At 43.7% G+C, this 26,740-nt stretch overlaps 3 protein-coding genes across 6 annotated transcripts in view; 1 reads left to right on the top strand and 2 right to left on the bottom strand.

The window, feature by feature from the left end:
* Nucleotides 1–17: 17 nt before the first annotated feature.
* On the bottom strand, nucleotides 18–2,096 carry fibina (fin bud initiation factor a). Its single transcript, XM_084673329.1, has one exon. It carries the CDS (start codon nucleotides 2,056–2,058, stop codon nucleotides 1,438–1,440), a length of 621 nt encoding a protein of 206 aa, XP_084529455.1. The 5' UTR covers nucleotides 2,059–2,096; the 3' UTR covers nucleotides 18–1,437.
* Nucleotides 2,097–3,587: 1,491 nt separating this feature from the next.
* On the top strand, nucleotides 3,588–7,654 carry slc5a12 (solute carrier family 5 member 12). Its single transcript, XM_084673321.1, has 14 exons — nucleotides 3,588–3,653; nucleotides 3,778–3,829; nucleotides 3,912–3,979; nucleotides 4,282–4,436; nucleotides 4,573–4,713; nucleotides 4,913–5,042; nucleotides 5,367–5,455; nucleotides 5,602–5,714; nucleotides 5,879–5,946; nucleotides 6,044–6,130; nucleotides 6,267–6,460; nucleotides 6,576–6,679; nucleotides 7,123–7,247; nucleotides 7,426–7,654. Exons 1-14 carry the CDS (start codon nucleotides 3,597–3,599, stop codon nucleotides 7,582–7,584), a joined length of 1,542 nt encoding a protein of 513 aa, XP_084529447.1. The 5' UTR covers nucleotides 3,588–3,596; the 3' UTR covers nucleotides 7,585–7,654.
* A 3,530-nt stretch (nucleotides 7,655–11,184) lies between these two features.
* ano3 (anoctamin 3) overlaps nucleotides 11,185–26,740 on the bottom strand; it is a 27,985-nt gene continuing 12,429 nt past the window's right edge. For all 4 annotated transcript variants that reach the window (XM_084673267.1, XM_084673266.1, XM_084673268.1 and 1 more), the window contains 24 exons: nucleotides 25,856–26,071; nucleotides 22,392–22,579; nucleotides 22,035–22,193; nucleotides 21,632–21,732; nucleotides 21,475–21,519; nucleotides 20,811–20,945; nucleotides 20,268–20,374; nucleotides 17,829–17,884; nucleotides 17,587–17,708; nucleotides 17,245–17,379; nucleotides 16,970–17,066; nucleotides 16,732–16,792; nucleotides 15,607–15,689; nucleotides 15,306–15,446; nucleotides 14,789–14,953; nucleotides 14,565–14,601; nucleotides 14,357–14,468; nucleotides 14,008–14,065; nucleotides 13,591–13,688; nucleotides 13,092–13,237; nucleotides 12,767–12,919; nucleotides 12,407–12,554; nucleotides 12,077–12,272; nucleotides 11,185–11,785 (listed from right to left, as the gene is read on the bottom strand). In XM_084673267.1, coding sequence (XP_084529393.1) covers nucleotides 11,603–11,785; nucleotides 12,077–12,272; nucleotides 12,407–12,554; nucleotides 12,767–12,919; nucleotides 13,092–13,237; nucleotides 13,591–13,688; nucleotides 14,008–14,065; nucleotides 14,357–14,468; nucleotides 14,565–14,601; nucleotides 14,789–14,953; nucleotides 15,306–15,446; nucleotides 15,607–15,689; nucleotides 16,732–16,792; nucleotides 16,970–17,066; nucleotides 17,245–17,379; nucleotides 17,587–17,708; nucleotides 17,829–17,884; nucleotides 20,268–20,374; nucleotides 20,811–20,945; nucleotides 21,475–21,519; nucleotides 21,632–21,732; nucleotides 22,035–22,193; nucleotides 22,392–22,579; nucleotides 25,856–26,071 — 2,942 coding nt within the window. In that variant the 3' untranslated portion in view covers nucleotides 11,185–11,602. The remainder of the gene's footprint in view (nucleotides 11,786–12,076; nucleotides 12,273–12,406; nucleotides 12,555–12,766; nucleotides 12,920–13,091; nucleotides 13,238–13,590; nucleotides 13,689–14,007; nucleotides 14,066–14,356; nucleotides 14,469–14,564; nucleotides 14,602–14,788; nucleotides 14,954–15,305; nucleotides 15,447–15,606; nucleotides 15,690–16,731; nucleotides 16,793–16,969; nucleotides 17,067–17,244; nucleotides 17,380–17,586; nucleotides 17,709–17,828; nucleotides 17,885–20,267; nucleotides 20,375–20,810; nucleotides 20,946–21,474; nucleotides 21,520–21,631; nucleotides 21,733–22,034; nucleotides 22,194–22,391; nucleotides 22,580–25,855; nucleotides 26,072–26,740) is intronic.

The raw sequence follows: 26,740 nt of genomic DNA, 5'->3' as shown, positions 1-26,740 counted from the left end.
ACCCTACTTGCCCGGGGGAATGGATAAGAGCGTCTATGACTAAATGTAAATGTAAATCAATAAACTGTAAAGTGTCATTGCTTGCTATTCAAAGGGAGCACACAATTATTCAAAAGAAAAAAATAAGTTATTACAGGTTATAAAGAAACACAGAAGATCAATAGCACAAACTTTTACAATTAAATCATGAATGAGTATTGTCACATTTCAAAGGGCAATTGTGTGCAGTAGTATCGTTATTGAGTAAAAAATATATGTTCCTATACATTTTTAACTGTATGTATGTAGTTATGCATTTATGTTAATTCAAGGAGAACATGAGCATTGAAGATGAATCTGTATGATTTCATGAGAGATGTTTTGATGTTCATGGAATTGTAGCCGAGTCAAAATATTTTTGAAAAATAAAATGTTCATGCGTTTGACTTCATTTGTTCTGTATTTTATAAGGAGAACATAGACTAAATCAGGTTGTCATTTTATTTAACCACTTCTGAGGTCTTCAAGTCTCCTTAACCCTTGACTTCTTAGTTAATTAGTTAGTTAATTAGTTAATTAGTTAGTTAATTTTTGCAATAGAAAAACATGACCTCCTTCACAATAAGTAGAACAATAAATGACACAGGCTTCCCAGAAAAAAAAAAAGTAAAAATGGAAATGTTTTACGTACACAGTAAATCTAGAGCAACGTCTAAACTTTCTGTGTTACCAGTGAAAAAGGAATGTTGTCTTTATTCATTGACAACAGGAAGTTTAGAAGTTCATGATCTGTATTTGCTTTCCCATATTTCCTATTAAATCTTTATGACCTCTAACTTTAATACATCTGTTTCCCACATTTCCTTTAGTATGTGTTTTGTTATACTTTTGGTTCCCTACATAGAATTTCTTAGGGGTAAAAGTTTCGTTTAATAGTTCCAATAGAGGCATTATCCCTGTTAGTTAAAATTTATTTGGTTTTAACTGGGAACATTTCAAACAGACCTGTTATGTCTGAAGCTGAAAATACAACACAACATAAGAAAAAAAACATTACTAGACAACAGTAACATTATGTACCAACAAGAATAAACTATTTAAAGTAGATAATATCAGGTACTTCCCAATACATTTCTCTACATGTACAGCCCGATTTGAAGCATACAATAAAGATGAAATAAAGTCAGCAAAATCGGATTATGTAGCTTTAAAGAGTTGAAGAGGTGGTTCCAGGGGTTCAGTCAGGCATAACGGATAATGTTGCTCCCCTGAGTTCAAAGACTGTGTTTATGTTTTCAGTCAAGTTCCTTCCAAATGACACATTTACAAGGCAGGGGAACATTAAACACAACAATTCAGAAAGTGTGCATGCACATGCGCGCGCAAACATACGCCAGAAGTATTTTTCATTCTTCATGCAATGGACATTCCAGCTGGAGTTGTTGGGACTGGGCTGATTTATACATTGAGATACTCTGTTCTGAGACGACTGAGTCTTATGCCATGGCTTTTAAGAACGAGAGAGAGCAGCTCGTGTTTATCTTGTAGTCCCACTGAGATGTCCGTTGTCTCCCTGAGACTATCTGTAACGCCATGGATTGGCTTCAATACATTGCCATTGAGTTGGTGCTCCTCTTCAAGGTCGTTGTCCTGACTTTGTTTGAATTTAACTTCTAACTCTAAGAGTGATTTCTCCACACTTGTAAAAGCCTCACTAATCTGAGATGTCTCCTGAGAAAGAAATTTCCCATAGCTTTCCTTTCCGTCCAAGTCGTAAGATATCGTTCTGCCGATGCCTTCCAACAACCTTGAAGCAGCTTCAACTTGATGCTTCATGATAAAAAAATCGTCGCGCACTACCGAGTCACTGTCCTCATTCGTTCCGCACGCGCGCCGGTCAGTGAATTTAAAGAGCATTTGACATGTCTCGGGGTCGTCATTCTCCTCATAGTCGCCGTCCGGTACAAAAAAGTGATGAAATGTGCCATTAGACATTTCTGGGTACAAGGGCCCACTAAAAGCTGAAAAGCAAAGTGGCATAGATGTTAAAAGAAACAGCACTAGACGTGTGAAATCCATATCCACTTCTCAATGGGTTTAGGCCGACTAGGGCTTTAACCGCTGTCTATAGCACAACAACTGCTGTGAGAGTGCTTCGCGTGCAGTTTTCATTCCGACTCAAGTTACAGTCCCACCTTACCTAAAAGGCACAGACAACCCGAATTAGAAGTGTTAACACAGACCAACCACTGAATTGTAGCCTGATAGTCTAGTCTAATAGCCAGTGGGCACAGGCTACTGAAAACCTGCTCACAAAGTTAAATAAATCTGGTTGTGTTACACAAAAAGTTGGAAAATAGTCTGATTATGATGAAATATTTATTTGAGTTTTTTTTGCTATTCGTGTCATTGCTGGTTTAATTAGTCAAGACTTCTAGTGATTAGTGAAAACACTGTCTTCAGACATTTTGTTTTAAGTGTCAGCAATTTCCCCACCTGTACTCATGTAATATCTTACTGGTGAGTCAGTCTCACACATTAGGACAAAAAATGTACTCAAGAAAAATTAATGATTAATTGTGTGTGACATTAAGCCTTACAGAAACCCTCAAAAACCCATTATTTACATCTTTACTTTGGTAAATTCTCCTTTTGTTTTCAAACTACAAAAAACATACTCTTTACAACTTACATCTTTATAGATCAAAATTCTTACTTCTGTAACCTCAAAAAGAAGGACATGATTTTATGTATAAGTTAATGCTTAATGTGGCTTTGGATGAGTAATCGCTGTCACAACCTTAATCAGCAAAATCTCACTCTGTTTCAATTTAATAATGGGCAGCTCCCTAAATCATCAACTTTTAGTGAACACTTTAAATAATTCAGTAAATGAACATCGTCTTTGCAAAAGCAAGAAGCAGAGCAACTGCCTCAACAGAAGCATCAAACCACCATGGCATTCCAGTCTCCTGGAGTGGGAACATTCCAATCATGGGACTACGTGGTGTTTGCCTGTCTGTTCGTGGTCTCCTCTGGAATAGGGGTCTTCTTTGCCGTGAAGGAGAGAAACAAGGCCTCTTCTGGAGAGTTCCTGGTGGGGGGGCGACAGATGACTTGTGGCCCCGTGGCTCTGTCGCTCACGGCCAGCTTCATGTCGGCCGTCACGGTCCTCGGAGCCCCCTCTGACGTCTACCGCTTTGGGGCTTCTTTCATACTCTTTGGCGTGGCTTACACCTTGGTGGTGCTCGCAACAGCAGAACTTTTTGTGCCTGTGTTTTATAGATCAGGGATCACGAGTACTTACGAGGTAAGTGTGCATTTCATGAGTACGTGCAATAGTAGTCTGTCTGGCATGCCTCACTATCGAGGCTTACCTGCCCAGGGGGTTGTAAGGTGAGTTGGAAAAGCAGACTTCAATCCGTTTGTTTGCACGTCTGTGTGAAAGGAAAGTTGGTCTGCAATCTTGCGTTGCAGGAAATGACATCATCTCAAGGTGGTGTAGGATAGGGGTTCAACCTTCCAGTGATATAATTTAGAAACACGTTGCATACTGTGCCAGGGAGCACAGAGCCAACAGTAAACTGCCATCGTCCTGTTCCCTCCAGTATTTGGAGATGCGGTTTTGCAGGGGGGTTCGTCTGGCAGCCACTCTCATTTACATTTTGCAGACGGTAAGATTACCCAACCAGGGAAATACACACTGCAAAGTTATGTCGTCAAGCAGACTGGATGCATAGGAAATGAAGAGCACGTTATGAAGTATTTATGTTCGTAACGGTCTTGGTAATATTTCAGATTTTATACACTGGAGTTGTGGTGTACGCTCCTGCGCTTGCCCTGAATCAAGGTCGGTTGTAGATCAAACATCACATAAATTCACTGTACCAAACGTATTCTGCAAACTGAAATGATTCTCAATCTCTCTGCAGTGACTGGCTTCAATCTTTGGGGTTCTATATTTGCCACTGGCATCGTGTGTACGTTCTACTGCACCTTGGTGAGTTGGGTTAACAGAGACAGATGACTCAAACTTGAACTCATTCAAGCCCATTCAGTTTCTTCTCATGTGGCACATGTTTAAACACTTGTCTCACACATGTCTCACAACATCAACATTGAAAGTCTAATTAACTTTCAAGACATCGTAAGTAGTTAACCAGGTTAGAGATTAAGTCACAAGAGAGGGGCCAGGTACCAATGGATGTGTTCATTGTCTGTGGTGTGCAAGCTCACTATATGTGTGTGTCTGTGTCTGTGATTGGTATGTGTGTGTGTACATACTTGTGTGTGTGTGTTCAGGGAGGCCTGAAGGCGGTTGTGTGGACAGATGCCTTTCAGATGGTGGTGATGGTGGTGGGCTTCCTTACTGTGCTGATCCAGGGGGTGCTGAAAGCAGGAGGGCTTGGGTCTGTTTGGGAGGCAGCGCAGATAAGCAACAGGCTCTCTGTCTTTGAGTGAGTTCAGGAAACTGGCCTCACCATTCTCTGGATACCAATACCATTGAAATTAGATTGAAGATGGCCCAATGATATTTACTGCTATCTTCATAGTACGTAACAAAAGTAAAATAAACAAAAATGGTTTCCTCAGCTTTGACCCTGACCCTCTGAGACGTCACACATTTTGGACCATCACCATTGGAGGGACATTTACTTGGCTTGGCATCTACGGGGTTAACCAGTCTACTATACAGAGGTGTATTTCCTGCAAGACTGAGACCCACGCCCGACTGTAAGCATTAACTGTTGCCATGGCACTGTGAGTCGATGTACAATATCTGACTTTCTTTGTCAAGACCATCTTCGCCCCACAAGACCTTCATATTCTGCCCTAAAACAATAGAGCTTCGCCTATAGATTCAGCACGATTCTCCGTGCTGCGAAGGAGAAAAAGACAGCACGTGAACTTCTGCATCCACACACCCTTTCAGAGCTCTCTACCTCAACCTCCTGGGTCTGCTGATCATCCTGGTGTGTGCTGTGCTGTCGGGCCTCGTCATGTTTGCCTTCTACGCTGGCTGTGATCCATGGACAGCCGGCTTCGTTACCGCCCCCGACCAGGTTTGTCTGGACAGGGCCGGTCCTTCCTATAGGCGACATAAGCAGCCGCCTAGGGCGGCATGAAGAGGGGGGCGGCATTTTACCAAGTGCTTCCATTAATTAATCCTCCCGCACAACTAGCAAAGGGCGCTAACCGCGCCACGTCAATGTCCGTGTTGTGGTTGGGGGGGGGGGCAGCACCCCGTTTTGTGATCCCGGGGTGGGGTGATAAATCTTGCCTAGGCCGCCTAGCTTGTGCTAGGACCGGTACCGTGTCTGGATCTCGAGTTTCGGTTGTGCCAGTCCGTACCATGCATTTCTAATTATGTGTATCTCTCTCGAAAGCTCATGCCGTACTTTGTCATGGATATTTTGGGGGAACTCCCAGGCCTTCCTGGACTTTTTGTGGCCTGCGCCTTCAGCGGAACTCTAAGGTTACAAGCGTACACATTTCAATTACGAGGCGTCTTGCAGCTATTACCAAAAAACGTTTGCGGTTTTCTCGTTTCAATGGATTCATTGCAAGATGTGAAATGTAATTTCAAAGATATTTTCTTCACTGAACCGTTGGTCCCCGCAGCACTGTGGCCGCCAGCATCAACGCTCTGGCAACAGTGACCTATGAGGACTTAGTGAAGCAGAGCTGTACAAACCTCTCCAACTCAGCCAGTGCCTGGATCAGCAAAGGATTGTGTAAATATGCCTTTAATTTGTATGTGCATGACGACTGTGCTCCCAGGACAGCGAGAGATGTTAAAGAAGATATGTAAAAAATAATGTGATAACATTTTGATCATGCATGAACAAGAAGTTGACACCAGCTACACACAGCTGAGAGATGATCTACCCTCCTGCAGGTATTGTGTTTGGTGTGGTCTGCACTTCCATGGCTGTTGCTGCCTCCTATATGGGAGGAATTGTACAGGTAAAAGTTGAATCTGACTTGGAGTCCTGCTCTGGGAACTTCTTTTGATGTGTGTGTGTGTTAATGTGTTAATGTTCATTAAACTCCTGATGGCCAGGCTGCCCTGAGTATTCATGGAATGTGTGGAGGCCCAATGCTTGGCCTTTTCTCTCTGGGAATAGTCTTTCCCTGGACCAGTTCAAAGGTCGGTGCTTTGAAACATAAATTCACAACACAAATAACACACTCTGCCCTGAAGTGCCATTTGATATATAGACGCACTCGACTTGACCTCAGTCTGACATCAACCCTCTAACCCTTTGGTATGTCCGTGGTCGTAGGGTGCTGCTGGAGGGTTGATGGTGGGCATTGCCCTCTCGTTCTGGGCTGGCATTGGGGGGTTTCTTTACCCAGCCCACAGCAACAACACCAGGCCTCTTGACCTCAGCACAACAGCATGCCAGCAGGCCAATGTTTCAGTTATGGCTGTCACTCCAACTCCACTCTCACTGGACTCCAATCCTCTCTCACCCAGGTGGAGTGCAGAACCAGCGTTTTTCTCTGTGTCCCTTTATAATTATTTCCCTGACAAGTCGCATTAGTGTCTAACACCATGACGGATGCCAGCATATCGCCTTTGTCCTCCCCAGGTCACCCTTGGCTGATTCCTGGTACTCCCTGTCCTATTTGTACTACAGTGCAGTGGGATTTATAGCCACTATTATAGCAGGCCTGATGATTACCTTCCTTACAGGTACTGTTTATGTGCAATAGGGGAGATGGCACATTACTCATTTAGACTTAAAGGGACCAGGGATCAATTTCTACTTCATGAGTGTGAAGGGACATGGTTACAGCACATTCTGTGACATCCTATTAACTGTGTGAAAATGTCGTGGTTGAAAATGCAACTGCTGCTCTGGATAGCCCAGGCTTCACCCTTCGATTTTCAAAAGAGGCTTTAGAAACCAGCTGAAAACACCTTTAGATCGTTACATAACTGAGCGAGCAAGTGTTATTTAGCAATGTTGAGGCATTTGAGGCTGCATAAGCAAGAATTCACAGTTTCTAACCAAGTGGAAACTTTGGAGTTGTCTTTATCAGAATCAAACAAAGGAATTTACTTTGGCAGGAAGGTGCATACATTAAACATATAGGACTCTTGGGTTTATCTTGGGTTCTAACTTTCTTTGGCAGGATCTAACAGGGGTAAGAATGTGAAACCTCTGTTAATACGGCCAGTGTGCAATCTTTGCTGCTTCTGGTCTGATAAGTACAAGAAAATGTGCTGGTGTGGTGTGAGCCATGGCGAGGATAAACAGGTGAGAGACTATAATAAGCATGACCACATATGTTCATGATGTATCAGAGTGAGAGACTATAATAAGCATGACCACATATGTTCATGATGTATCAGAGTGAGAGACTATAATAAGCATGACCACATATGTTCATGATGTATCAGAGGAACACAATAAACACCTGTGTTCTGCTTCTCAGGTTTTGGAAATCCCAGACGTGACATGGGAAGGACACTGTGAGTGGGAGGAAAAAGGCAAAAAAGCGTTCAAAAGAAAAAAGCCAGCAACAAACTATTACGACCTTACGGAAAAATCCTACACCAATACTGGGTTTAATGAAGACTCTCAGCCTTTCTAAATGCAATATCATTTATGGGTCTCAAATGCAATATTTGGAGTGTATTATGTGGTTCATGAGCATAACAGGTAGAGGTGACCTGTTCTTTATATAATAAAAAAGAACAGCCATAGTATTTGGTTTAAAAGATACAATCCATAATTTATTACAGAAAAGAGTGATATCCAAATTATTTTATTATGTTACATCCTTTTTTTTTTCTTTTTTTTTAAATGTTTTTACATGTAAACAGGGATGAAGTAAACAATGTCCAGTAATTGGTACACAACCAATGACATCCTAACATAAAGTCCATGGTCTACTGGGCTTCCTGTCATGTTAACAGTATGCAGTATGGAAGGATATCCATGTCTTCAGTGTCTGACTTCTCATAATGGGCAAGGTCATCACTGTTCTACTGAATACAATATTCTACCCTTACCTACAGTTTCCATAGCCAGCTCTTGCTCTATTGTACTTTATCACTTACATGTGATGTTTAATCAATTGTTTAATATCTCAAAAGAGTGACAGGGACAATAATTCATGTTATGTCGCCTCTAGTAATTAATCCGAATCATTCTTCAATATCTATGGTCATTCTTCAATATCTATAGCCAATCTGATACAAAATCACAGATTTACAGCTGCCAATTTTGTTGTTATAAGTAGCTTCTCCCACCGACAAAGCAAGAGGTTTCAAACAGTTTTTGTGCTGAAAGTGACTTCAAAAAACAAATAAAGCTGTCATCAAGATTTTATCCTTTTACATAATTCCCCACAAGGATTTTGCAGTGTTCCAAAAGCAATGCCAAACCCACTATCTGTAAAACACTCAGACATAAACCAAAATGCTTATCTTAAATATCAGTATTTGAAACTGAACATATGGTAGGTTATGGGGGATTCAACCATCCATGAATTAAACATCGTTCATATTCGTCACTGAAACAAGAAACAAGTCATTTGAACCAATTGAAGACACATTTTGTTAACCTCACAGAGTTAGGCTCTGTATAAGTCATGCAGGCCCCAGTTAAAAAGTATTCTAATGAATTGATGCATCCACATCGGACACTATTCAAGTTATACAGAGCAGCCATGGTTGACAGCATGCATAGATTGCCAATAATCACATCACAGGAAGGATGATTTAAAATTATTCTAACATTCCTCAGTCCACTGTATATGTATAAACTGGATCAGCAATTGAAATGTGTAAAGCTAAGGGGTCTCCAAACTGGTTCCTGTAGAGCTACATTCCTGTAGGTTTTAGCTCTCACTGCAGTTTTAACCAACTTTGTTGAACACATCAGTTATTTGAATAAACCACACTACCAAATACTAGAATCAGGTGGTTTGCAGTAAAACCTACAGTAAGGTATCTTTCCAGGGTTAGAGACCTATGGTGTATAGGATTGTATTGTACCGTTTATTAACAATAGATACGTACTATTTCTCATATTTAAATTTAATGTTACTTGTTGCAGCTTTAGGCAAATAATTAGTTTCTTTATGCTATTCATAAAAGCTTTTGAACAATCTGTTCGTAAAAGTTGTAATGTTCAATGAAAAATAAAACGTTGTAGTTTACAATATAAGTCATAACCTCTTATTATATGAGCATCATACCATCACATTTGAGATGGTTTGTTTTGAGACAATGCAAGAAAACAAATCATGCTTCTAAAGTGCTTAATTTTCAGACTAATGTGATGATTTTTAGTTGTGCAAATGCAAACATATGTATACTGTTTACTGTATACATCTTAAACAGTATACCATTTGATTGCATCTACTAAATGATTTAAAACAAGATCAGCTGCAAACATTCAGAAGACACCTGAGGAAAGCGGAAGTTACATCACCTTACTTGCTTTTAAGGAAAGGTGAAGACATGCTGGCTAAATTCAGCACACCAACAAAAAACATTACACACACGAAAAGTCTTCAGAAAAATACTGTACACACACAGCTTGTAAAGAAAAACTGAAATGATTACTCTTGAACTAAAAATAAAAATGTACAGCAATAACACAACAAGTACTGTAACAGAATGTCCTAATTAAAGTATTCCAGACAGTCTTACATTTCAGCTACTACTATTCTAGATTCCATACATTATTTAATTTCTGAAACCGCCACACATCGTGCAAATTGAAGAAGTCATGTAATCAAATGTGCTTGGTAGCGAAGTCCTTGAGAAAATGTAAAAAATTAAGCATCTGTTCAAGATCCATTTTTTAAAATTCTAATCTGTATGTTATTTTATATATTGATTCAAAAACGCTATAATGAAAATATACAGTAGCAGAATGTTGGGGTATTGTCTGATATTTTCACTTCCATGCTTCCTAGTGTGTTTCCCTGAACTGTCTCAGGGCTAAACTAGCTATCTAACTCCCTGTCATCACAATAGATCACAATGAAGGGCGAATGAGAAACAGACCCTAGGCATGGAAGAACAGATTTACCCCTGCAGGTGCGAGTTGTTTACAATGGGGCTGTTCCTCATACGCTGAGGATTTTGTACGAGCTGAATCACCATCTGAGGCTGGTGCACAAGCAACAGTGGTGGGCTCTAGTGTTCACATTTTTAAGCAATCCATATCGATAATTCAATTTTCTGGAAGTTAGAGGAAGAGGGAGATTACTCGACTTGCAGCACAAACAGGCACATGTGATGTTGGTGACACATCTTGTTGTTTGCAAAACAGTTAGGCACAATCAAATCACACTAGATTTACATATAATGATGTACTAGATATACCAAAGTAGGACACAGTCAAGGTCAGCAATTTGGAATAAATATTACAAATAAAATCGAACACAGCTCACACAGAATAAGGATAAGACCGTATGAGCACCAGGCAGGTAGACAGGGGCTTTGTCTATCAAAAAATACAAAACAATATTTCCATGCATTTTACATGATTTTATAGAGAAACCTTTAGCAAAAGATTTGTGTTAACATCTTTTAAGTATTTTATTAGCTGTTGACAAATGAACCAATGTGAATATAAACTAGCATGCTTTGAGGGCAACATACAGTTATTTTGCATAAACATTGTCCATTATTTTTGGTAGCCACATCACCAGAATCACTTTTGCAACAAGACCCACTACGTGTCACACTAGCGCACAGTCACATAGGCCAGTGACCATAATGATGTCTATGGAGATGTACACGGCCATGTTGTGAGCTGTTCTAGACCGATCTGTTACAGCATGGTGCTAGCTGCCACAGACAGAGAGAGACAGAGAGAGACAGAGAGAGAGACAGAGAGAGAGACAGAGAGAGAGAGACAGAGAGAGAGAGAGAGACAGAGAGAGAGAGAGAGCAGTGGTGATGTGGTGCAGCCCTTGATCTGCATAGTAAACATTACAATTGCACAGGACTCCCCCTTCTAAGCCATGACACGGTGCAAGGCCAAGGGCAGCCTGCCAGATGAAGCTGAAGGAGGGGAAGAAAGAGAGGAAGGGGAGGAAGAGAGGAGGGGGAGGAAGAGAGGGGGGAGAAAGAGAGGAGGGGGAGAAAGAGAGGAGGGGGAGGAAGAGAGGAGGGGGAGGAAGAGAGGAGGGGGAGGAAGAGAGGAGGGGGAGGAAGAGAGGAGGGGAAGGAAGAGAGGATGGGGAGGAAGAGAGGAGGGGGAGGAAGAGAGGAGGGGAAGGAAGAGAGGATGGGGAGGAAGAGAGGAGGGGGAGGAAGAGAGGAGGGGGAGGAAGAGAGGAGGGGAAGGGGTTGTTCAAAACCAAGACTAAGCACCGACACTCTGGACAGAGGAGAGAGGGGGACGATGACTCAGGCCTCTTTGGTGTGCAGACTCAGTTCAGTGAAGCCAGAGGCTTAAATACATAGAGGGTTGCATCTGGGTAGCCTGTGAAGGGGGGTATGTGTATGCATGTGTGTGCCTGTGTGTGAGGAAGGTGTGTGTGTATGAGGAAGGTGTGTGTGTGTGTGTGTGTGTGGAAGGTGTGTGTGCCTTTGCCTGTGTGTGAAGGTGTGTGTGTGTGTGTGAGGACAGGGGGGGGTGTCAAGCTAAGGCCACTCATGGTGATAACGCTTGCCGTTCTTCTTCCTCTCCTTCTGGAGGTGTTCCAGCTCAGCCTCGTACATCATTTCCTGCATCAGATACTTCTCCCGCCGCATGCGCTCACACAGCCCCTTGGGCATGTCTGGGATCAGGTATGCAATGAAAGACTTGATCCCATACACCAGGTGCTAAGGGTGCAATGTCAATTTTGTTATTAGAACAAAAAAATCCTTTCTACAATTCTATATTTTAGTTTGTGTGAAGTTATGGACTTGGAAGCAAAAATACAGTACTATGGTTAGGTTCAATGTTATGTAAATAATACATGAAGTAAACTAGGTTTTAGTAAACTAAACCGTTAAAACTAAACTGACTTTCCGTCAAAGGGAGTAAAGGTAATTGCGTGCATTACCCAAAAGAGAGATAATAAGAAATATAGAGGAAGAGAGAGGAGGGGAGAGAGAGGATTTCTCACTCACCTCAAACACGATGATGAAGGCTAGTCTGGCGGCCAGGACGTGCCAGAACTGCAGGGTGAAGTCGTAGGGAACCGGGCTCCACGGGGGCGCCCGGTAGTCCCGGTACCGGCAGAACCTGGTCTGGACCTGGCTGCCGTTCTTAGGCTCCCCCATATCGAACACCGACAGGCTGCTGTTCATGTAGCCTCGTAGGCACCTAAGGATACGAGAGGCTCGTCACCAGTTGGAAAACACAGTTTCTGTTTCTCAGACGTTCCCTAAGCGCTCATCCACTCCCCTGACAGTCAGAAATAGATGTACTCCCGTTCGGGTGAATGGAGACGGACGTACCTTTCGTGGCGGTAGCCCTTGTCCACACACGGCCCGTATTTGAAGGCGTAGACGAAGCGAGGGATGTAGTCGGAGGTGATGGCAATGACAAAGGCATTAGTGATGACTGCCAGAACACCGATGCCCTCCAGTATGCCATGCCAGATGCCTACACAGCAAGACAAGAGAGCTCGCTCAGAACATTAAGCTCCAGGTAGCTTTACCCGACGTGTGAGTAAGCAAAACGCCAGAGCAGCCCACACACACACACCACTCGATGTGAAGAGGAATTGAAATCGACGGAGGTGGTGGGTGTGAAGGCTAGAGAGACGGCCTCACTCGGGTAGAGTGCCAGGCGGTATTAGAGGGACGCCAGCTGACCTATGTCGGTGGCGCGGGCAGGCATGGGTCTCCTCCACTGAGTGACGAATTTGTAGGCGTCGAGGCGGATCTCGATGATGTTGTTAAGCAAAGCCAGGAGAGGAGCCAAGGGGAAGGCAGCCACAAAGATGGTGGTGAAGCCAAACTGGAGAACTGAGGGGAGGAGAGGAGGGGGTTGTGGGGAGGGTCTGAACAGGACTGACTGAACACAGCTCCAGTACCAATCCAGATACCAACGTTACACATCCAACAGTAACAACTCCATTTATGAAGTCATGTCTTCAAGAAAAAGGTCGAAGGTAACATTTTGTAAAGAGGATCATACCCATTTCTAGGTATTCATCAACGAGACCGTGAGCGTTCATTGGTTGCAGGTTCCAGTCTTTGTCCCACTGTGGAAGCTGCACTTTGTTTTCTACATTCTGCCCTCCTTTCTTTATCTTCCGGCGAGACCACCAGTTCTGCAGCAAACTGAACAGCAAGGAAAATGTTGGCTGTCAACTCAAACCAATTATTTCTGACAAAGCACTGCGGGAGCACTGAACTGAGCACACTAAAGAGGATTTGATGAGTTTCTGCACAAGAAAAGGACCTTTCATGTGGAAATAAGAAATAATATGGTTCTGTTTCATTGTTAAATCAGCATGCACCTCATAAAACTGCCCAGAAACGACAAAATCGTGGAATGATGTCAATCGGTAACTCAAAGAAATGACAGCACCGGCATGATCCTGTGATTTGGGGGGTTAAACTGTATCATCAACTCTGAAGGGATTGTTGGACAGACATACACAGGTAATCGTTTATTGAAGGGCAGTACTTACGGATAACCCAACTCCATAAAGTTGTTCCAGATCTGCTTCAGAACCATAATGACTCCCATTTGCAGGCACAAGTCGATCAGACATCCACTGGGGTGGCACTGGTAATATACAAATCGATTAAAAAACGGTATACAGTATATTCATACTGCTATGTCATGCTTGGAGAAATACTAGTTTATTTCCTATAAATGATAGAGCTTTACTGCATATTTTATTTAGAAAAATATCGTAACTAAGATTCATTATAAGGGAGATTAATGGCTCTCATTACTGTGTGAATTTAGTAATCATGGAAACGATCACAGAAATGATAAATCTCTTCAATATTCGAAAATCTCCGCCCAGATGGAAGGCAATCACCAACTCCTACAGTGTTGAAATAATAACCTGGTTAAATGGCTTTGCAATTGTACTCACCTCCTCCAGTCTCCACCTATTAAATAGTTTATTGTATTTCCCAGGCCTGCCAGCAAACCTGAACATAATGAAATTGACAACATTAGCTTACAAATTCAATTGTCCAATCTGTAATAACTGTTAGTGGGGAGAGGATAGAAACAGTGGCCTGATGTCGCATTGCTGATTACATAGACAATGCAGAGAAATAATAACATTAAGGATGGCAGGGAAGAAAGAACTAGAAAACTGAAACAGGGGAAAGGAAGATGTGCTGCCAAACTCCAAAGGAAATTGAATGTCCTGAGGCCCGTAGCTCATATAAAGTCTAACTACATTTATTGGGGAGATGGACTTTGGAGTCGCTTACCTTCCAAGGAAAAAAGCAATGTAGAATGTGGAGCTGTTCAAATTGACAAATTGGAAGAGGAACATCTTGAGTGCAAAGCTGTTTTCCCATTCTGACTCTGTGCGTGGGTGCTCTGTGGGGATGCCAGTTTGAAAGAGCAGTTGTCATGCGTCTATCAAACCTGTGACACGCTACAGTGAATGTTTTACAGCATGGCGGTAATGCTCACCCAAGTTAGTGAGCAGATAAGCCACCTTCTCATAAACCTGATGAGAGAAAAAATAGTAACGTCCATCAACTGTGAATGAGGAAATGACAGCAATTGACAATCTGCAAGGTGAGCATCCCCAAACTAGCTTCTGACCACATATCTGCCCAACACTTGCCCCTCTGTGTGGTTCATTCAGCACCTGCTTCTTAAGAAACACAGATACAGACGAGACAAACACCCACCACATTCAGAGACATGATGATCATAAAGTTGATACAGACACCAGTGCCAGAGGTAGCAAACTGCCAGTTCTTCTTCACAAACTCCCAGTCAAATGATGCAAACTTTTCCATGGCAATGAGTCGGAAAACCACCACGGCAAACACAGCTGTCAAAACAAGGGAAATCTGGAAGCAGGGAGGGGAGAGAGAGGAGTAGAAAATAAAACAAGGCTGAAAAACAGTGTAAACAAACACTGTAATTTAATCTTCAGTGGAGCTAATGGACAACTAGATAAAGCATCCTCTCAGGGTGTTGGTTTAGGGTATTCCATCTCATTTGAAGGAACGGAAATACAATGGGAGACCGAGTCAAATTTTTTCAGCATGCTCCCGAAATACACAACCATCAACAGCAGGGGGAGCTGTGTGGCGGCCAGAGTCCCAGCGATAGTACATTCAGAGGAAAAGCCCATCCTGAACCTCGTCAGGTCGCAATGGCAGGCAGTCGGATTACTCCAGAGGTGAGAGGGGGTTTTACCATGAAGAAGATTCCAGACACAGACACCATGAGCCGGCTGAGTTTGTCTGTGAAAGGCTGGAAGGGCTCAGGCTTGCCGGATACAGGGTTCACCCTCTCCACTCCGGAGTACTTGGCTTCAAACTGGGGCCTCAACTCCTCCTGAGACACACAGAACGCCATGCATCCCGTTATCACATGACCTATCACATGACCTGTATCAGCCTCTTTCAACCCACCTAGCTGTCAACTAGAGCACAGTTAGACATTGTAACACTGGGTGAAATGGTTGTAAATCTATTACAGAGTTCGACCAACTGACCTCTTCTTCCTCCCAATCGATGAGGTCCCAATCATAAGTCAGTTCAGCCCTCCTCCTCTTCCAGAACTCCAGGAACACAGTGGCTGTGAGATTACCACAGGGAAGGACGTAAAGAAATCAATCACTGTATTGATCATGTCGACACCTTAGAGATGGAATTCATATTACTGAACGACGGCTTATGGGTTTCAGAGTGATGTAGAGTGATTGTTGTTCTGAAAACAGTAGGTATGTTTCTGGTATAGACTGACATCTGTGACCAGAACTGCACATGAGATTGGGACACACCTATGGATGTTTTCAGTGAGAAAGTACACAGCACCAGTGAGCGCCCTCAAAGTCTATTCAACTCCACTTGCTGTTGAAGTTTAATATAGCTCGACCCACTTTTGTTTGAAGAAGCAGGGTAAGAAAATCAGTCTTTTCAGATGCTTGTGTTCTGTCCCTTGGGCTAACCATTTTTTCCCCCCCTTTCTCATCCTCTTCTCAAACGCAGCAGTCCCGGAGAGCACTCAGTGGTGCAATAATGCAGCCTCGACAACACTGCCCCCAAAAAATCTCAGAGCTGGATTCCGTAGTCCCTGCAGTCACTACCAGGCCACTACAGACTGGACCTCCCTGTGACCTCCATTCAGCCCAACCAGAGGATAGGACAGACCAGCCCCCTCCTGTAGCAGTCAGGATCATTCATCTTGTCGGTTTGACAAGCAGACCCAGGCCGTGTACAGTGCCATACAGCAGGCTTGATGGTGAGTTAGGGACACTAGCTTTGGGAACAGGTGCACTAGCGTCAGAATACACAGTGCTGTAACACCATGCTGCAGTGTCATGTGGGTGGAGGACAGAAGCTAGCTAGAGGCTAGTGTTTCATTACACAGCTAATTATATGCAGGCTTGATTGGATAGAGATTTAACTCGAGGCTTTCCAATACTAATTTATTAGTCACCTAAAGGCCTGTTCAATGGTGTATTAACATTGTATTCCTTTTTAACTTTTCTACAACTACAATGTATTCTCGGATGAATACGAATGTTTATTTGAAAGCTGTTCACCGTGGGGAACAGAATTCTAAACATGTATTTGCACAAAGATAACTTCAAACCTAAAAAACTGCATTCACCTACCCCATATAGCCATGAATATCGCGAAGAACACAGTTCCCCCGTTGTCAAAAAGATAGGTCACCTGAAAAAACACACAATATACATACGAACACCAATTACAGTTGTACAATATTAGTTACTACCATAGAAAGTACAACTGTTGTGCAACTTACAGAGGCCTTTAATGACCATCGTTGACCTAAACTTGATTAGCACAGCAGTCTGAAATGAAGTTCCATGTAGTGATAAATGAACTGACCTTTGCATAGACACAACTATCATTCAGTCTCCAAGGAGGACAGTTCTCCTCACACATGGGGCACATGATGGTGGTGTTGTCTTCACAGATCTCCTTACTGAAGACAAAACCCAGGAGAGTCAGACACAAGGTCAGCGTTAATGAGACAGTCAATCAAACGGCAAAACCTAGGAAAAGGCACCAAAAAAATAATAATACACAGAAGTATTTATGTGGATTGTGGAGGATGTTAGGGGTCTGTACATGACGCCCTGCTGTGGGGTGTCTGGTCTGACCTGACTTGGCTGGTGTCCATGGTGAAGAGGCCATAAAGGAAGACAAACAGACCCACCAGGGCTGCGGGGATCAGCATGCCAGTGTACCAGCCTAGCCAGGCAAAATACAGGCCTATCTTCTCTCCGAAGTACCGCCTGTCAGGCAGGAGGAGGAGGAGAAGAAGACAGATTGCTGTAGCAACAATCGGCCCACATGACAGGCTGACTTTTCAATTAGAGTTTTATTCAGACATTAATCAAAACAGAGACTTGTCTCACTCTAGGGACATTTTCTCTTGCAGGCAGAGTACAAGGGGAGAGAGCACAAAACCGTGAGATACTGAACGGACCATGGCTGGTTACCTTATGAGGTCCAGAGGCTGGTATTTGTACCAGATACCCCAGCGAGCCCATCTCTCATACAGCAGGTGTCGGTGGTTCTGTGCCCCGTGGGTCTTAATGGGGTGCTTGCTTTTGTAACCACCCTGAAATCGCAGGCCAGAAACAAGCAGGCTGTTTGTGAATGACGCATGAGTGAGGTAAACCAACACTCAACAAGTCCAGCTTCCTAACTTCCAAACACATTTTATGATTATGAACTGTACCTCGTGCGGAGGAAACGCAGCCTCATATGTGCCATTGCCCAGTAGTCGATTGATACCTGGATAGAAACAAATCCATCACACACACACAAAACCAAACAAACCTGAAAAAAAAGTACCAGAAGTCCACTAGAACATTATTAACGGCACTTTTCCCAACTCATTTTCGAGATTAAAAATGGACACAGCATCAGTTAGTGTAGCTGACAGAGGCCCCCGCTGGAGATCTATTTAAATCCTCGGCTGTGATTATAATATACTGCTTTATGTAACGGAGCTCGTCAGGCTTTGAGTACTTGATTGTTTGGAACCCCTGAGACAGCAGAACTTTGATTAGCCACTCGTTCTACATAATTGTGTCTTCTGCTTTGTGTTCGGCCAAGTGTGGTTAGTCTGGGACGGCCACAAGGCAGGATAGTGTGGAAGATATCATCTAATTGCAAGGCATAATCCTAATTGCATCGTTTCATTGCTGTATCGTTACAGGGGTCTAAACTGTATGAACTTGGAGAACATTTTTAACCAGCAACTCCAGAAATGAACGGTGAATACTAAATGCGTAGACAGTTAGTGGGGAAACCATGACAAACAAAACATACATCACAAAAAACATAACACACGTAAACACAGTTAACACACACAGACAAACTCTGGTTTTCAAGTTTCTCAGTCGAAATGACTTCAGGTCGGCTGATTTCAACCCAACGTGTTTAAACATGACGTGTTCATTTGTTCCTGCATATACTAACAACTACAGTAGAGGGATCCATGATCAACACCTACTTGAGAAGAGCAAGAACATGAATCAACACTGTTGTCCAGTTTCTACTAGTTCAACAGCCCAGTAGCACTGCCGTGGACATACGCACCTTCCCAGGAGTTCAGAGACTGGGCAATCATGATCCGGTCATGGTGACCATAATAATTAAGGAGAGACTGACAACAGAGGGGAGGAGCTGTTGAAAAATGAAGGAGATGTAACTAGAAACGCTGTCCAACACACAGACATGCTGTACATAGTGGGGGGGTGCTACTGGGGGGGTGCAGCAGGCTTAACCTGACGCTGTATGGCCCTATTCATGGAGAGATTTAACACCAGGAACATTGTAAAGACGGGTGAGCCATGAACATACATACTAAAAGGCATTTCCACTGTAACTTCCATATGAGAGGACGCGTAAAGGACAAATAGATTGATATTCATGTGGTTGGAATGAGCAAGAGACATATGGATGAAAGCCCGGATATCCTGATGGAGAAGAGACAATATCTGGCCTTGTCTTCCGTGCACAATATTCAGCTGCCTCGGATTATGGATTTTTTACTACTGTGTTCACAGCACAGAAGTAGTCCTGCTTGGAATAGTCGATTGTGAGGTCACAAGCACTAGAAGGGGATTGGTCACTCCTTTGCCAGATTTGAACTCATTTGTTGGCGTGGAGAAGAGAGGTCAGCAGTATTAAAATATTACTGTTGAAATCCCACAGGCCCTTCAAGGCTAAACCTTAATCAGCAAAACATGTCTGCAGTAGACTGACAAGGGCTTTTTAATGCAATGGACAGTTTGGGGTTGGAGAGAGAGACTTTGGAATTGGAGGGAGAGAGAGATAGAGACAGAGAGAGAGAGAGAGACAGAGACACACAGAGAGACAGAGACACACAGAGAGAGACAGAGACAGAGACAGAGAGAGAGAAGCGGGGGGGGGGGGGGGTGTCTGAGTGCCAGTGCAAAAAAATTAAATACATAACAGCCAGAAGGAGAGGATCAGCCATTGTTTGGACGTTGCCAATGACGACAGCGGCTCACATTTTAATCAGCCGCCAGTGCAACACATGGAACTCCCAACTACAACTGCCAAACCTCTGCTCCAGTTATCCCACTGAAGCCAGTACATCTGAAGAGCAAAGTATCCTGTCTCTTACTGTGCTACATCATAGTGATGTCAGCTGACACTTACAAGAAGGCCCTCACAACGGTCTTAGTAAGTTTGGAGGACAAACAGGACAAGAAATACATCGTTGGGACATAGACAAGGGAAGACAAACAGTCAGAAGCAAGACGGGAGGACAGACAGCAAGAAAATGGAAATTAGAAAACTAATGGCAATGTGATATAAATTAGTGCCTCGACCAGATATTACTGACTGACTGACTCACTCAATGGATCAGGAAAAGCAGGCCTTTGTTATCTCTGATCTAGACAAGGCACAATTTTCATGCATCACCATACTGAATTCATTGATGGGATGAAAACGGATGTTATCATTCACATTTATTTCAGATGTGTATGATAAATAATACCTTTTTGTCCAATGAATATTGAGTCTAGATGAACCATCGCAATCAAAACATTTAAAGATGTACAAAAGGTTTTTTAGCCCCCATAAGTAATGATGGTGTATTTCAGTACTGGACACAGGCAGATCCAGCACAGGTTCATACCCATTTTAGGCTTCCCATCCTCATACTTTGTGCGCTGCAGAACATGGTGGACTATTCTGCTTCTGGTGGAGTTGGAGAAGAACGTGTGCCTGTTGTTGATAGTGAAGCTGAGGAAGAAGGACAAAGTATCTGTTACCTATAAAACTGTTCATTTGATAGAGACATCCACACTTTGTTTGCAGAATAAAGAGAGATTACCCCCCTTCCAAAAAAGGAATTAGTACTGCTGGCAAATAAACATTGTGTTGGGTTAGCTCCAGAAACACATCTTTGAAAATGAGAAACAGAAGATTATGGGATGATCCAAAGACTGCAGAACTGAAGAAATAAACACAGTTTACATTCAGTCGTTATTCTTTCGTGCCCTTCCTTCTGGCTGAACAACACAGTCCAAAGACTTCCTTGGCTCTCGTGGGTCTTAAAAAAAAAGTAACTTGGCATACAAGATGGCCAGAACAAACAAGCCACGTTGCAATTTTGCAGACAGATACTCAATCCTAAAATATTATAGACACATTTTGTGTTTGAGTGCGTGTTGCTCACTGGTGCATACGCGCTCTGCTGAAGGGGGCTGTGTAGCAGTCAGTATCCTCCAGGTCAGGCAAGGCCTCTTTGTCCAGCTTCATGGGGTTCTTGGGGAGCCAGCTCCTAATCTGACGACATCTTTGGCGGAACCTGCTGCATACAGACACGGACACACGGAGCCGCGGTATGAGAACATTGTAGTATTCAACAAAACAGTTTGTAGTTTGGACAATTTCACTCGTAAAAGTTTGGGATGAGACAATCTTTCAGAATCCCTCCATCCTAATATCCGTTCCAGACAATATTATCATCACTCACAGTGTTTGTTTTGTAGACACATTTCTTCAGGGTGACTTATAAAGCTTAAAAGCTCAAATCCAACATTCTTCTACGAAACCAGATTAATCCTGAATTAATTAAACCCCCCTCAGGGAAGACAGAGCTCAGTGAAAGTTCAATTAAGGAAGTCCCCCTGGTTGTTACAATGACCATCCATTCTCGTTGACCTCCCTCCAGCCTCCAGCCTCCAGCCTCCAGCCTCCAGCCTCCAGCCTCCAGCTCAACACACAGACCCAGCTCCCAGCAAGTGACAGCCCAGCTGGGCGGAAGGCATTTTTTGGTGGACGGAACGCTTTTGCAGAATATCAAGGAGAAGTTCACAATGTGATGTCACTCCACTTACCTGCTCAAAGCTTTGCTCTTCCAGTCGGTAAAGTAACATTTCTTTCTGAAACAGATTATGAGAGTAAAATCTCACAGAATGACCTGACGCCACATTGTAGTCAGTAGTCACGCGCCTTCAGTACCTCCAGCACAGACACACTACAGCACCAACATACCTGAACGGCATCCGGATGTTCATCTGCTCTGCGTATTTGCAGAGAGTGTCCCAAGGAGCGTGGATCTTGACAAACATGATGTCATTGTTGGTCAGAGATGGCTTTCAAGAGCAAGAAGAGGTACCAGGTTAGCTCATGCCAGTATCTAAACCCTGAAGAACTGTCTGCTTTCTTCTCCCACAGAGAAACACATAGCAACAGCATGTGGAGTTTGGAATGAAGAACTCATGCAACCACTTTGTGCGTGTTACATTTGACAAAATGAAAATGGCAAAAGTAAAAGCAGGATTTCTGGTTTCCTCCTCACATCAAAGCAGTACAGAAAGTCGGGTAGGAAGTGCTTTGTGGAGAGGGTTTCTGATACATTCCTTTCAACCGGAGAATGTATTTCAGTTTATCATACCTCCTTCTCAAGCATCAGCCCCTCGGCACGCAAGTTCCTCTCAAAGGTGCATCTCTTTTCCACTTGAGGGCTTGACTTCTTGTATACCAGGATGTAGTCGATGCGCTTCTTTCCATCCCTGAACAGGAGTCCTGATGAGTTAGCTCGTTTGTATTTGCTCTGCAGAGACACATTCTTTGTTTTAGCTTCTTGGTTTCTTAATTTGAGATTTCATTTCAGAAAATGGGTCTCAAATAGATCTAGATTTAAGGCATAACTCTTGATTGTGTGACCTGTCAATGTCTGCAATGGCAGTCATTTCAAGACAGGTAAAAATATGGGTGTCATTCTGTTTAATGGGTGTGGGTAGTGTGCTACCTGAACTGAATCAGTGCGGGCCTCTAACTTTGCACGGATGACAGGTTTCTGTATTATAAACGAGTCGTCTGCCCTCGCCTTACAGGAACTAGAATCGTCTTCCCTCTCCTTACAGGAACTATAATCGTCTGCCCTCGCCTTACAGGAACTAGATTCCGACTCTTCTGCATAGAGGTCCTTGATCGTTTCTGTAAAAACAGAAACAGACACAGCATTTACACATTGTAAATATTCTGCTTTCATGTGTATATGAAGGAGTGATTAGCCTTTGAGCTGGTATTGTAGTCATTAAGATAAACATTTAATCATGAAACTATAAATAATCTATAAGAATCCATAAAAAAAAAAAAACTAAAAGAGAGACTATGCATCAGGTAGAATGGCAGTAAAGCTAAACCTTTCTGTAGTGGAAGGATGGTACAGTAAGCTAAGAAGGCCAGACAGATTGTTCACTGATTCAAGCTTGGTCCATATAACGGTATCTATGTTTGACTTGAATATAGCAAGGTAACCAGTTTCACAGGACACAGCAAAACAGCTGCAGTTGAGGGAAGGTCAGTTTTGATTTGGGGAACTCGTCTTTAGAGGACAAAACCAAATCATTCCACCCTGGTTTTCATGGTCTGGAGGCTTTTGGTTTTATCAGCGCTCTCTAATCCAAAGAGGGGATTGCAGTGGAGAGCTCTTTTATCCTCTGTAGGTTGTGGGATCAGGGGAGAACGAACAGTGTCATTGATGGAGGTGGAGCTTTTCAGGGTGGATGGGAACAGTCTATCCCTCATTGACTAATATGGCTGCTGTGTTTTAACATGGCACTAATTAAAATGATCACCATCATTACCGGGATTGTAGAGCTCATACATCTGTTCATATCTAGAGCACGTACAGTATATCACCACAGCTTATATCATAAGCCCTTGATAGATTAAATATTCCACATCACTACTCACAACAGTGTTTCTGTGGCAGATCGATTCTGATACTATTGAGGGCTCTACTTCTTAAAACACTTCGGGGATGAAGTTGTTCTGGAGCAGCCACCCTCCTGTTTTCAGGGCACATGCTGGATACATAGATGAAAGCGTAACTGGGATCAACTGGGATCCATGAGCATGCATGTTTCTTTGCCGTCTGCATCAGTGTAGGAATGAAACAGGATTCAGCTCTTCAGCAGTACCCCCCCCCCCGTTTGCAACGGCTGATCATGCTAAGACAGAGTACTCAGTCAAGCTCATTTGGAAAGCGAAATGGTATCTAAATTCCCTTCTGCTAAATATTTCATTAAAAAGGGTGAATAATTCCTCTGTTCCCCCCAAAGGCAGTGGCATAAAGTGATGACTTGCTGCGGGCTACAACAGTTTGCCAGGATCTCTTCCTATTTCTCGAGACGTTTAAAATCTACTCCATTATAAAACGTATATGCTACAAAATATAAATCCTTGAGGGCAAAATGTAAGCTTTTCAAATCAATATGATGCATTTGCTGTCCCCCAGTCATTACAAAGATCAATGAACATGTAGATAACTGCTACGATCGCTTCTCACCACAAAAAGCATTCCAAGAGTACCTAACACAGCAGCTGAGTAAATCACCATCATTATCAATCAGCATGATATTTTATTACGGTGGTGGATACACCGAGTACTTATTTTGTGATATACGCTGACGACTCTGAACCCTTCTAGAGAGTAAAACGTTTATAGTTGCTCCTAACAGTACTAAACGTTTTGGTGAACAAGTCACGACCAGTGCTTGACTGACTGAGTGACTGACCAGCAGGGCATGCAGACAAGTGTGACATACAGACCAGAGGGACATACAGACCAGTGTGACATACAGACCAGAGGGACATACAGACCAGAGGGACATACAGACCAGAGGGACATACAGACCAGTGTGACATACAGACCAGTGTGACATACAGACCAGTGTGACATACAGACCAGAGGGACATACAGACCAGAGGGACATACAGACCAGAGGGACATACAGACCAGTGTGACATACAGACCAGCAGGGCATGCAGACCAGTGTGACATACAGACCAGAGGGACATACAGACCAGTGTGACATACAGACCAGTGTGACATACAGACCAGTGTGACATACAGACCAGTGGGACATACAGACCAGTGTGACATACAGACCAGTGGGACATACAGACCAGTGTGACATACAGACCAGAGGGACATACAGACCAGAGGGACATACAGACCAGAGGGACATACAGACCAGTGTGACATACAGACCAGTGTGACATACAGACCAGAGGGACATACAGACCAGAGGGACATACAGACCAGTGTGACATACAGACCAGAGGGACATACAGACCAGAGGGACATACAGACCAGTGTGACATACAGACCAGTGTGACATACAGACCAGAGGGACATACAGACCAGAGGGACATACAGACCAGAGGGACATACAGACCAGTGTGACATACAGACCAGCAGGGCATGCAGACCAGTGTGACATACAGACCAGAGGGACATACAGACCAGTGTGACATACAGACCAGTGTGACATACAGACCAGTGTGACATACAGACCAGTGTGACATACAGACCAGTGGGACATACAGACCAGTGGGACATACAGACCAGTGGGACATACAGACCAGAGGGACATACAGACCAGAGGGACATACAGACCAGAGGGACATACAGACCAGTGTGACATACAGACCAGAGGGACATACAGACCAGAGGGACATACAGACCAGAGGGACATACAGACCAGAGGGACATACAGACCAGAGGGACATACAGACCAGAGGGACATACAGACCAGTGTGACATACAGACCAGAGGGACATACAGACCAGTGTGACATACAGACCAGAGGGACATACAGACCAGAGGGACATACAGACCAGAGGGACATACAGACCAGTGTGACATACAGACCAGAGGGACATACAGACCAGTGTGACATACAGACCAGAGGGACATACAGACCAGAGGGACATACAGACCAGAGGGACATACAGACCAGAGGGACATACAGACCAGTGTGACATACAGACCAGTGTGACATACAGACCAGTGTGACATACAGACCAGAGGGACATACAGACCAGAGGGACATACAGACCAGAGGGACATACAGACCAGAGGGACATACAGACCAGAGGGACATACAGACCAGAGGGACATACAGACCAGAGGGACATACAGACCAGAGGGACATACAGACCAGTGTGACATACAGACCAGAGGGACATACAGACCAGAGGGACATACAGACCAGAGGGACATACAGACCAGAGGGACATACAGACCAGAGGGACATACAGACCAGAGGGACATACAGACCAGAGACCAGAGGGACATACAGACCAGAGGGACATACAGACCAGAGGGACATACAGACCAGAGGGACATACAGACCAGAGGGACATACAGACCAGAGGGACATACAGACCAGAGGGACATACAGACCAGAGGGACATACAGACCTGTCTGGGGGGGGAGGACAGTGCAGGATGAGCTGAGGCTGAGGCTGTGTGTCAGGACAGGGACAGCCTCGTGTTTGACCTCTGGACTCAGAGGCACGGACAGGAAGTGGTTGAGGTTCAGAGGGTGCGTCTGGCTCTGGGCCAGACAGGGCAAGCTGCGACGGGACGGCTTCAGGGTCTTCTCCCTCAGGATCTCACTGATGCTTGTGTGCATGCCTGGAGGACACAGTAAGAGAGGGGAGGAGAGGGCAGGGCAGGGGAGGAGAGAGGAAGGCAGGGGAGGGCAGGGGTGGAGAGAGGCGGCGTGAATCGGTCGTATCGAGGAGTCCATCATGTTTTCAAGGTTTTACCATAATGGTCATGATGTCATTAACATCAGCGTATTTATGACCCTTTCATTCTATCAGATAGATGGTATTCCATTCTTGGAGGACAAAGTATGACACTCCTGGGAGGTCAACAACAGCTGCTAACAAATGACATCTGGCTTGGGCGTGACTATGTAATCATGGTTTTGCTTAGGACAGTAAGTAGCTTCGCACGTATGAAACGGTCATATGTTTCAAGGTTATTCTGACGTCATGCACAAGCACAGTATAAAAGAGGTAAACGTGTGTCAATAACGTTTAATGATTGACATTTTCCCATTAGCAGCCACAGCGATAAAGCCTCTAATTAAGACATATAAAGCCATTTATGACAGCTGATAATCATAACAAATAGGCAACTATGGAGCCTCAACTGCAAGCCTGACCTTCATATGACTTTCCATCATGATTCGGCCTCGCTCACACGGTTATTCATGAAACGTGCCTCTTACACATGGAAGAGAACGTGACTCTCACCTTCAGGGAGAAAGTCTCATAACGCCCCTCTGCAAAGCTC

Source organism: Hypomesus nipponensis, chromosome 14 (genome assembly GCF_054491055.1).
Source record: "Hypomesus nipponensis isolate SF chromosome 14, ASM5449105v1, whole genome shotgun sequence".
Classification (NCBI taxonomy): domain Eukaryota; kingdom Metazoa; phylum Chordata; class Actinopteri; order Osmeriformes; family Osmeridae; genus Hypomesus; species Hypomesus nipponensis.
Note: the sequence above shows the minus strand (reverse complement) of the source record. Positions and strands in the feature narration are given on the sequence as shown.